Below are 11,427 nucleotides of genomic sequence, written 5' to 3'. Positions count from 1 at the left end.
CTCTGCAGTGGCCACACGGGGGTGATATGGCGCCACTTATTGGCCGCACTGACTGGTCACATAGCCAGCGGTACCGCACACACATACACACCAGGATACAAGCTGCGGCTGTGATGCGATGTGAGGCCGGCAGTGCAGAGGTGACTCCCCGGCACAGGATCAGGGCTCGGGCAGGGGGAGGGGCATGAGAGCTAATCCTGGGCCAATGGGATGGAGGGGGCGGGCTTTCCATGAGCCAATGAGGACGAGCCCCGGCTGTATAAATATGTCGCTCTTTCCGCTCCTCAGCTCATATCACCGCTGTGTAACGTCTATACAGAAGCGATGGCCAGAACCAAGCAGACCGCCCGCAAATCCACCGGAGGGAAAGCTCCCCGCAAGCAGCTGGCCACTAAGGCCGCCAGGAAGAGCGCTCCCGCCACCGGCGGAGTGAAGAAGCCTCACCGCTACCGCCCTGGTACAGTCGCTCTGCGTGAAATCCGCCGCTACCAGAAGTCCACTGAGCTGCTGATCCGTAAGCTTCCCTTCCAGCGCCTGGTCCGAGAGATCGCCCAGGACTTCAAGACGGATCTCCGCTTCCAGAGCTCCGCCGTCATGGCCCTGCAGGAAGCTAGCGAGGCTTACCTGGTCGGGCTCTTTGAGGACACCAACCTGTGCGCCATCCACGCCAAGAGGGTCACCATCATGCCCAAAGACATCCAGCTGGCCCGCAGGATTCGTGGGGAGAGGGCTTAAATCTGCCCAGGCACCGTCTGACAACACAAAGGCTCTTCTCAGAGCCACCAAATCCTCCCTCAGACGAGCTGTAGCCGTTGTCTTTCTCCTCTCGGGAGGGGAGAAGAGAAGCCTTCACTGGCTGCTAATAGAGAGGTTACCCTTTCCCTTACAGTCACTGAGTAGCGGCACCGGGTCTCGCTCCCTCCCTCCCTTATATATAATGATACATATCTATCTGCAGCGCCCTCTACAGTAACCTCACCGCTGCTGCCCCGATGTGTTGCTGACTCTTCCGCTCAGTCTCCCTTCTGAGGAGCGGAGGATGTAACTGACAGTGTCATGAGGGGAAATGCTGAGCGTTATTGAGTGTTTGAAATTCGCGCGCTTTCTCCCTCTGCACCACGTGACGCTGCCGGCTCTCGCGCTGCTTGTAACGGTCACAGAATAGAAATCGGCGATTTTCAAAATCACCAACCGTGTGAGAGGAGATAAAGCGGAGGTGAGCGCCGGATCCTGCGGTAGAAGCTTTGTATCAGCCCTTCACATACCGTTTCATCGCAGCTTCTCCTAAACCTGCCCCGGCGGAGAGTATTACCACCAGCCCGACCTGACACAAAACCCCGCGCCCGCACCACATCTCCCTACAGAGTGAATCCTCCTCCCGCTCAGTCACCCCACGGTGCTTCCCTGTAAGGGCCGCCGGTCTGGCCAGGAGTTGGCTTCAGAATAGACGGACAGCCCGTATTGTAGACAGGAGGCAGCTCTGCTGTAGACAAGGTGGTGGCTCTTAGAAGAGCCTTTGCTTGTATAGACGGATGGGGTGGGAGCGGCGCTCACTTGCTCTTGCTGGGCTTGCTGCTCTCGGTCTTCTTGGGCAGCAGCACGGCCTGGATGTTGGGCAGGACGCCTCCCTGGGCGATGGTCACGCCACCCAGCAGTTTGTTCAGCTCCTCGTCATTGCGCACGGCCAGCTGCAGGTGACGGGGGATGATGCGGGTCTTCTTGTTGTCCCGTGCAGCATTACCAGCCAACTCCAGGATCTCAGCGGTCAGATACTCCAGTACGGCCGCCAGGTAGACGGGAGCACCAGCACCAACCCTCTCGGCGTAGTTGCCCTTGCGGAGAAGCCTGTGCACACGACCGACGGGGAACTGAAGCCCCGCCCGGGATGAGCGGGTCTTGGCCTTAGCACGAGCTTTGCCTCCTTGCTTGCCGCGTCCAGACATCCTTCTTCTTACGAGTGAATCTCCGTGAAGCTCCAGCGCTTAGGCCGCCTCCTCATTTATACCCGCAAGGACAAGCAGCCGGCGCCAGTGATTGGTTGTTATCCAAGCCAATCAATGAGGCTCTATGGCATTGAAATAGCACCAATCAGGAGGAACATCGTTGTTGTGACGTAATCGCCGAGCACTTACAGGATTGGACATTTAGGATCAGCTGGCTCCGCCTTCATGAAGACGCCGGTGACGTCATTGCGTTGTCTATTTGAAATTCCATTGAATGAATGGTGAGGGGATCCCGCCAGAACTCCCGCTTGTGTTTCGGCGCCTCTAGTCCAGATTTATCCGGTATTTACTGCTCGTTATAGTGACCGAGGCTACAGATCTATGGCCTAATTCACACTGAGCTGTATGTGGCCGCCAAAGCTGACAATCTGCATCAGTGACATGCGCAAACCTATCACAATATATCGGGATAAGACACGCGCTGTACGATTGTTACGTGTGTGAGCCGGTCACGTACAATAAGCGGGACATTCCAAATGCCGAACAGTTGTGAGGTCAGCCAATCAGCGCCGAGATAGATGGCTTCAGCCAATAGGAGACGACTCCACTGTCCTTGTTCTCTTTCAGGTCCGCTAGTGTATAGAATGAGGATTGTCAGATTTAGGCGCCAACAGGACTGGCCCAGCTAGTGTATACACGCAGGGAGCGTAACGGGATCGGCCCAGCTAGTGTATACACACAGGGAATATAACAGGACTGGCCCAGCTAGTGTATACACGCAGGGAGCGCGACGGGACCGGCCCAGCTAGTGTATACACACAGGGAATATAACAGGACTGGCCCAGCTAGTGTATACACGCAGGGAGCGTAACGGGACCGGCCCAGCTAGTGTATACACACAGGGAATATAACGGGACTGGCCCAGCTAGTGTATACACACGGGGAGCGTAACGGGACCGGCCCAGCTAGTGTATACACACGGGGAGCGTAACGGGACCGGCCCAGCTAGTGTGTACACGCAGGGAGCGTAACGGGACCGGCCCAGCTAGTGTATACACGCAGGGAGCTTAACGGGACCGGCCCAGCTAGTGTATACACACAGGGAATATAACGGGACTGGCCCAGCTAGTGTATACACGCAGGGAGCGCGACGGGACCGGCCCAGCTAGTGTATACACGCAGGGAGCGTAACGGGACCGGTCCAGCTAGTGTATACACGCAGGGAGCGCGACGGGACCGGCCCAGCTAGTGTATACACGCAGGGAGCGTGACGGGACCGGCCCAGCTAGTGTATACACGCAGGGAGCGTAACGGGACCGGTCCAGCTAGTGTATACACGCAGGGAGCGTAACGGGACCGGCCCAGCTAGTGTATACACGCAGGGAGCGTGACGGGACCGGCCCAGCTAGTGTGTACACGCAGGGAGCGTAACGGGACCGGCCCAGCTAGTGTATACACGCAGGCAGTATAACGGGACTGGCCCAGCTAGTGTATACACGCGGGGAGTGTGACGGGACTGGCCCAGCTAGTGTATACACGCGGGGAGTGTGACGGGACTGGCCTAGCTAGTGTATACACGCAGGGAGCGTAACGGGACTGGCCCAGCTAGTGTATACACGCAGGCAGTATAACGGGACTGGCCCAGCTAGTGTATACACGCGGGGAGTGTGACGGGACTGGCCTAGCTAGTGTATACACGCAGGGAGCGTAACGGGACTGGCCCAGCTAGTGTATACACGCAGGCAGTATAACGGGACTGGCCCAGCTAGTGTATACACGCGGGGAGTGTGACGGGACTGGCCTAGCTAGTGTATACACGCAGGGAGCGTAACGGGACTGGCCCAGCTAGTGTATACACGCGGGGAGTGTGACGGGACTGGCCCAGCTAGTGTATACACGCAGGGAGTGTGACGGGACCGACCCAGCTAGTGTATACACACAGGGAGCGTAACGGGACTGGCCCAGCTAGTGTATACACGCAGGGAGCGTAACGGGACCGGCCCAGCTAGTGTATACACACGGGGAGCGTGACGGGACCGGCCCAGCTAGTGTATACACACGGGGAGCGTAACGGGACCGGCCCAGCTAGTGTATACACGCAGGGAGCGTAACGGGACTGGCCCAGCTAGTGTATACACACGGGGAGCGTAACGGGACTGGCCCAGCTAGTGTATACACACGGGGAGCGTGACGGGACCGGCCCAGCTAGTGTATACACGTGGGGAGTGTGACGGGACTGGCCCAGCTAATGTATACACGCGGGGAGCGTAACGGGACCGGCCCAGCTAGTGTATACACACAGGGAGCGTAACGGGACCGGCCCAGCTAGTGTATACACACGGGGAGCGTGACGGGACCGGCCCAGCTAGTGTATACACACAGGGAGTATAACGGGACTGGCCCAGCTAGTGTATACACACAGGGAGTATAACGGGACTGGCCTAGCTAGTGTATACACACAGGGAGTATAACGGGACTGGCCTAGCTAGTGTATACACGCGGGGAGTATAACGGGACCGGCCCAGCTAGTGTATACACGCGGGGAGTATAACGGGACTGGCCCAGCTAGTGTATACACACGGGGAGCGTAACGGGACCGGCCCAGCTAGTGTGTACACGCAGGGAGCGTAACGGGACCGGCCCAGCTAGTGTATACACGCAGGGAGCTTAACGGGACCGGCCCAGCTAGTGTATACACACAGGGAATATAACGGGACTGGCCCAGCTAGTGTATACACGCAGGGAGCGCGACGGGACCGGCCCAGCTAGTGTATACACGCAGGGAGCGTAACGGGACCGGCCCAGCTAGTGTATACACGCAGGGAGCGCGACGGGACCGGCCCAGCTAGTGTATACACGCAGGGAGCGTAACGGGACCGGTCCAGCTAGTGTATACACGCAGGGAGCGCGACGGGACCGGCCCAGCTAGTGTATACACGCAGGGAGCGTGACGGGACCGGCCCAGCTAGTGTGTACACGCAGGGAGCGTAACGGGACCGGCCCAGCTAGTGTATACACGCAGGCAGTATAACGGGACTGGCCCAGCTAGTGTATACACGCGGGGAGTGTGACGGGACTGGCCCAGCTAGTGTATACACGCGGGGAGTGTGACGGGACTGGCCTAGCTAGTGTATACACGCAGGGAGCGTAACGGGACTGGCCCAGCTAGTGTATACACGCGGGGAGTGTGACGGGACTGGCCCAGCTAGTGTATACACGCAGGGAGTGTGACGGGACCGACCCAGCTAGTGTATACACACAGGGAGCGTAACGGGACTGGCCCAGCTAGTGTATACACGCAGGGAGCGTAACGGGACCGGCCCAGCTAGTGTATACACACGGGGAGCGTGACGGGACCGGCCCAGCTAGTGTATACACGCAGGGAGCGTAACGGGACTGGCCCAGCTAGTGTATACACACGGGGAGCGTAACGGGACTGGCCCAGCTAGTGTATACACACGGGGAGCGTAACGGGACTGGCCCAGCTAGTGTATACACACGGGGAGCGTGACGGGACCGGCCCAGCTAGTGTATACACGCAGGGAGTATAACAGGACTGCAAACAAATATGGTATGCATTCAGCCCCTTAATAGTAAGATAGTTTTTGAGCAGTGTCCAAAATGAAAAGAGAAAAATTGTTGCCTTCCAGTTCCATATTTCCGGTGTTCTCCTGGAGAGTCCTCACGGATTGTCAGGTAAAAGACTCCCTCCGGTCGGAGCCGCAATGATGCAGTAAAGAAAAAAGGATCCAGCAGCCAGAACTCTTGTGTCGGGAGATTAGATTAAAACTTCGCTTTTATTTTTCACATTAAAAATTCGGACATCTCAGAGTAATGTAGTCCATGTACAGAGGTGGTAGTGTTTAACGCCGACGCGTTTCAGTGCCGAAGCACCTTAATCATGGCATGTTGGCAACTCTTCAATGAGAACTTATATACTAAAAGAACTAGGATGTGCATATGTCCGGAAGTACCTGCCTACTGCATAATAGCGGAAGTGGTCACCAGTCAGAGAAAAGAAGATAAAGAACAAACAGAAATAAAGTTTTCAATAACAAAATTGCTTATCTTTCTTTCCTAATTATATATCCTAATTTATCTCTTTCCAGGATGCAAAATTTGCCAGAAGAGTTCATAAGTCAATATGGTCATATTACATGCGTGTGCGGAGAGACGACACCGACACGGAGCAAGAATCCAGCCACTCTACATTGTCACATTTCCCATCCAGAAAAACACAAAACAAACATATAATAAAGTAATAGCAATAATGATCACAATCAAATAGTCAGAAACAATAATAAAAGAATGACATTTTACTGAAAACATGGCCGGCAGCATTTGTAATTAAAATGTTTAAAATGATACTGAAATGATCAATGTGTAATGAATAAGTTATGTTTCTGTATATATATATATATATATATATATATATATATATATATATATATATATATATAGTGGCTAGTTTATAAAATAGGGATGTATGTTAATAGAAAAATACTGTATAGATGTGGCCGTGTGCTTTTAAAGTTTGGAGCCAATCAGAATAGAGCGGCCCATCTTAAGCTCCGCCCCTATTTTATATCGATGGCGGACTTGAAAGAAAACATGTGGACAAATATGATTGGTCACTCAGACATCTTCTATAACCACGGCACATATGTGAGCCTACATATCCCACTATAGTCTATGAAGGTCCTAACAGCCAATAGGGGGACTGCCTACTATTTAAGTGACATGGGAAATGGCATCGGACCTGAAGGAGAACTTATGTATCCAAGAGCAAGATCGATCATGTGTTGTTATATAGCCAATCCCAAGACAGCCTACTTTTGTCCATAGTGTATATAGGAGTGACTGTAGCCAATCACAGAGTTGCCTATTTTCTATGGATTTTTACTATAGAAGGGTGCTTGTGCTTAGTTTGCAAAAGATCACATGTTGTTATGTGGCCAATAGCAGACTGGCCTACCTTAGCCCATAGTGTATATAGAGTTGAACCAGCCAATCACAGATTTGCCTACTTCCTATGAGTCTTGCCATAGTGGAATGCCCACTACTAGATTGTCAGAGGGTCACATGTTGTTATGTAGCCAATCCCATGACAGCCTCCTTTTGTCCACGTTGTATATGAAGATGACTGTAGCCAATCACAGGGTCGCCTATTCCCTATGGGTTTTTACTGTGGATGGCCACTAAGTAGTTTAACAAAGGTCACATGATATCATATGGCCAATCATGGAGTGGCCTACTTTCATCCATGATGTATATAGAGATAAACTGGCCAATCACAGAGATGCCTACTTCTTATGGGTTTTAAGATGATGGAATTATCTACTGCTTCATTATCAAAAAGTCACGTGTTAAGATGTGGCCAATCACAAAGCGGCCTACTTTATCTATAATAAATAGATTGAATGTAGCCAATCACAAAAATGCCTACTTCTTATGGGTTTTAACATAGTATGTTGTCGACTACTTCATTGTCGGAAGGTCACGTGTTGAAATATAGCCAATCACGGAACGGCCTACTCTGTCTATTGTAAGTAAAGGGCAGAATACAGATACTCACAGAAATACCTGTATCTTGTGGATTATATAATAAGGACTATAACAGGACTGGCCTAGCTAGTGTATACACACAGGGAGTATAAGATAAGATAAGAGATAAGATAATCCTTTAATAGTCCCACAGTGGGGAAATTTCAGTATGTTTCAGCTGCATAGTAATACAGATACAGGATAATACACAGTAATATATTACAGAAGTAGACACACATATGCTGAGAAAGATATACTAGGAGTCCATGGCAGCTAAGGAACAGAGAAGAAAGAAGGAGGACATTCATAGTCATTTAGTTCTCTGCGCAGAGTGCTCTTCGCTTGGTTTGATGTAGATTATACAGCCTGGTCGCGGTCGGAAGGAAGGACCTGCGATAGCTTCTTCTCACACTTGGGGTGAAGCAGACGGTCAATTACAGTGCTTCCAAGTCCCATCAAGGTCCCATGCATGGGGTGGGATTCTGATAAAAATTTGAATAAAAAGTGATCAAAGCAATAACATTTCCCGAAAATGGTAGAACTAAAGAGTACACCCGACCCCGCAAAAAAAGACGCCCTACACATCCCTGTACACGGACGTATAAAAAAGTTACGGCTGTCGGAATATGGCGACTTTTAGAAAAAACAAAATAAAACACAGTCTTGGATTTTTTTTTTAAGGGGTCGAAATTTAAATAAAACCGTATAAATTTGGTATCCCTGGAACCGTACCGAAACACAGAATACAGGGGACAGATCATTTTGGCTGCACAGTGAACGCCGTAAAACCAAAGCCCGTAAGAAAGTCACAGAAATGCATTTTTTCTTCAAATCCACCCCATTCTGATGGTTTTTCCTGCTTCCCAGTATATTATATAGAATAATTAATGGTGGCATCAGGAAGAAACATTTGTCCCACAAAAATTAAGACCTCATATGGCTCTGGGAGCGGAGAAATAAAATAGTTATGGGGTTTAGAAGGAGGGGAGTCAAAAACGAAAAAAACAAAAAATGCCATTGGCGGGAAAGGGTTAAAGACGATCGTCTAACGACAGAATTAGAGCCCCGGTAACCGTCCTATGTAGTATCTGTGCGCCACCTGCTGGCTGGGATCCGTATATACAGGGTCTCCCGAGCTGTGCCGTTTGTTCCCCGCGCCCCCATCTGGATCAGCGTGGAACTGCACAGCCCGCACCCGGGGTTCACTATAACTGCAGCCTCGCGGCGATTACACAAGGATGCCCATAGGGGGCAGAGAGGAGATACCGCAGCCGGGAGAAGAATTAGATCCGGGGAGGAGGGGGTGCGGCTCCGGAATACAATAGTCCTATTGACAGAGAAGAAGGTCTGGAGCAGTGAGAACAGCGCCCTGCATGTTATCTAGTAGGCCGGCTAGAAGGAGCCGCTGACCGCTGACCCTCGGCAATGGGAGAATGAGCGGGAAATTCAAAGTGATCCATTGTCTTATGTCAGCCAATCTGCGCGAGACAGAGGAGGGGCTTGTAGGAGTCACGCCGAAGAATTACGTCATCAAAGCAGGGTTCTCCTTCTGGTCCGACCACTCTCTATATAAAAAGGCGGCTGTGCGGAGGGACGCTTATTCTAGTCTGTCAGCAGCACAGAAGATGTCCGGTCGCGGTAAAGGAGGGAAAGGTCTCGGCAAGGGCGGTGCCAAGCGGCACAGGAAGGTGCTCCGGGATAACATCCAGGGCATCACCAAGCCTGCCATCCGCCGTCTAGCTCGCAGAGGAGGCGTCAAGCGCATCTCCGGTCTCATCTATGAGGAAACTCGCGGTGTCCTGAAAGTCTTCCTGGAGAACGTCATCCGTGACGCCGTCACCTACACCGAGCACGCCAAGAGGAAGACCGTCACCGCCATGGACGTGGTGTACGCGCTCAAGCGCCAGGGCCGCACTCTCTACGGCTTCGGAGGCTAATTCCGCCGCTCCCCGACTCTCTACTTCATAACCCAAAGGCTCTTCTCAGAGCCGCCACATCCTCCTGAGAACAGAGCTGTCCCCGCCACCCACCTCTCCTCTGCCTTGTAGGGCTGGGGCTGCAGACGCCTCCTGTAGGCTGTAATGTCATCACTGCTGGAATACTGGAGAGAGTAGAAGAAGAAAACGCTCCAAACCTTCGGAATCTAAGCTTTGTGAACAGGTCCCTAGAAGTAGTCCTACTGCGGCTCTGCAGTGTAACCCCCCCTGCCGGCAGCTCGGGCCGATAAGTAGCAGCTTAGTTTAACCCTCCAATCGCAGGTGCGTGCAGAGAGCACTGCACCTCGTAGAGATGTCAATGTAGCAAGCCGGAGATTAGAGCTTCTCTTTGGGTGTATAGTAAGTCTAGCAAGTACAAGAAAATAGCTGGAAAGAAAGGTTCTGGGTAGAAACACGTGCAGCAGCAGCAGCAAGAAGCCAGAAATGGAGGGCTCAGCAGCTCTAGTGTGGAAGGGGTGGGGGGCTCTTAGAAGAGCCTTTGGGGTGATAGTACAGAGCAGGTGATGGAGCCGATTACTTGGCGCTGGTGTACTTGGTGACGGCCTTGGTGCCCTCGGACACGGCGTGCTTGGCCAACTCTCCGGGCAGCAGCAGGCGCACGGCGGTCTGGATCTCCCGGGAGGTGATGGTGGAGCGCTTGTTGTAGTGAGCCAGGCGGGAGGCTTCTCCTGCGATGCGCTCGAAGATGTCGTTGACGAAGGAATTCATGACGACCATGGCCTTGGAGGAGATACCGGTGTCGGGGTGGACCTGCTTCAGCACCTTGTACACGTAGATGGCATAGCTCTCCTTCCTGGCCCTCTTACGCTTCTTGCCGTCCTTCTTCTGGGCCTTGGTCACGGCTTTCTTGGAGCCCTTCTTGGGCGCTGGGGCAGACTTGGCGGGATCAGGCATGGTATAACACGGAGATCTCTTTCACACGAGAATGAGAGAAAGTAATGTCTGTGCTCCTCCCAGCGCAGCCCTATTTATAGGCGGGCTATGCAAATGAGCGCCGCTGTCTGTGCGCTGTTCTACTGGACCAGCAAATCATGTGACTTTTGCAAGCCCCGCCTGCTGAAGCTTATTGGTGGTTCCACAAATCTGGCCTCTATTGGCGGCTTGAGATGTGTCCAATGAGAGTTGCAGGAGGGCGGGGCAGAACTATATATATAAGGCAGGAGGAGCCGGTACAGGGCAGGATATTCTCTGTTACATTACAGTAACTGACGATCCACGAACCATGTCTGGACGCGGCAAGCAAGGAGGCAAAGCTCGTGCTAAGGCCAAGACCCGCTCATCCCGGGCGGGGCTTCAGTTCCCCGTCGGTCGTGTGCACAGGCTTCTCCGCAAGGGCAACTACGCCGAGAGGGTTGGTGCCGGTGCTCCCGTCTACCTGGCGGCCGTACTGGAGTATCTGACCGCTGAGATCCTGGAGTTGGCTGGTAATGCTGCACGGGACAACAAGAAGACCCGCATCATCCCCCGTCACCTGCAGCTGGCCGTGCGCAATGACGAGGAGCTGAACAAACTGCTGGGTGGCGTGACCATCGCCCAGGGAGGCGTCCTGCCCAACATCCAGGCCGTGCTGCTGCCCAAGAAGACCGAGAGCAGCAAGCCCAGCAAGAGCAAGTGAGCGCCGCTCCCACCCCATCCGTCTATACAAGCAAAGGCTCTTCTAAGAGCCACCACCTTGTCTACAGCAGAGCTGCCTCCTGTCTACAATACGGGCTGTCCGTCTATTCTGAAGCCAACTCCTGGCCCGACCGGCGGCCCTTACAGGGAAGCACCGTGGGGTGACTGAGCGGGAGGAGGATTCACTCTGTAGGGAGATGTGGTGCGGGCGCGGGGTTTTGTGTCAGGTCGGGCTGGTGGTAATCTGCTAATGCTCTCTTCCCAGGCAGGTAGTATAAGCGGAGCTTAGATATAACGGACGGGCGCTGATACAAAGCTGAGGTGAGCGC

The 11,427-nt window shown here is 53.0% G+C and overlaps 4 protein-coding genes across 4 annotated transcripts; 2 read left to right on the top strand and 2 right to left on the bottom strand.

Annotated features, from left to right (window-relative positions):
- Positions 1-267: 267 nt before the first annotated feature.
- On the top strand, positions 268-815 carry LOC142183565 (histone H3). Its single transcript, XM_075258693.1, has one exon. It carries the CDS (start codon positions 325-327, stop codon positions 733-735), a length of 411 nt encoding a protein of 136 aa, XP_075114794.1. The 5' UTR covers positions 268-324; the 3' UTR covers positions 736-815.
- A 644-nt stretch (positions 816-1,459) lies between these two features.
- Positions 1,460-1,947, bottom strand: LOC142183279 (histone H2A type 2-B). The gene has a single exon (XM_075258307.1). The coding sequence runs from the start codon at positions 1,941-1,943 to the stop codon at positions 1,551-1,553; it is 393 nt and encodes a 130-aa protein (XP_075114408.1). The 5' UTR covers positions 1,944-1,947; the 3' UTR covers positions 1,460-1,550.
- A 7,993-nt stretch (positions 1,948-9,940) lies between these two features.
- LOC142183395 (histone H2B type 1-O-like) lies at positions 9,941-10,407 on the bottom strand. The gene has a single exon (XM_075258472.1). The coding sequence runs from the start codon at positions 10,376-10,378 to the stop codon at positions 9,998-10,000; it is 381 nt and encodes a 126-aa protein (XP_075114573.1). The 5' UTR covers positions 10,379-10,407; the 3' UTR covers positions 9,941-9,997.
- A 271-nt stretch (positions 10,408-10,678) lies between these two features.
- On the top strand, positions 10,679-11,209 carry LOC142183249 (histone H2A type 2-B). The gene has a single exon (XM_075258275.1). It carries the CDS (start codon positions 10,707-10,709, stop codon positions 11,097-11,099), a length of 393 nt encoding a protein of 130 aa, XP_075114376.1. The 5' UTR covers positions 10,679-10,706; the 3' UTR covers positions 11,100-11,209.
- Positions 11,210-11,427: the final 218 nt, after the last annotated feature.

The sequence above is a fragment of the Leptodactylus fuscus genome, chromosome 10 (genome assembly GCF_031893055.1).
Source record: "Leptodactylus fuscus isolate aLepFus1 chromosome 10, aLepFus1.hap2, whole genome shotgun sequence".
Lineage (NCBI taxonomy): Eukaryota > Metazoa > Chordata > Amphibia > Anura > Leptodactylidae > Leptodactylus > Leptodactylus fuscus.
Note: the sequence above shows the minus strand (reverse complement) of the source record. Positions and strands in the feature narration are given on the sequence as shown.

What these genes read in the sequence shown, in the direction of transcription:
- LOC142183565 (XM_075258693.1), top strand. Translation starts at nt 325, where the DNA reads ATGGCCAGAACCAAGCAGACCGCCCGCAAATCCACCGGAGGGAAAGCT.
- LOC142183279 (XM_075258307.1), bottom strand. Translation starts at nt 1,943, where the DNA reads ATGTCTGGACGCGGCAAGCAAGGAGGCAAAGCTCGTGCTAAGGCCAAG.
- LOC142183395 (XM_075258472.1), bottom strand. Translation starts at nt 10,378, where the DNA reads ATGCCTGATCCCGCCAAGTCTGCCCCAGCGCCCAAGAAGGGCTCCAAG.
- LOC142183249 (XM_075258275.1), top strand. Translation starts at nt 10,707, where the DNA reads ATGTCTGGACGCGGCAAGCAAGGAGGCAAAGCTCGTGCTAAGGCCAAG.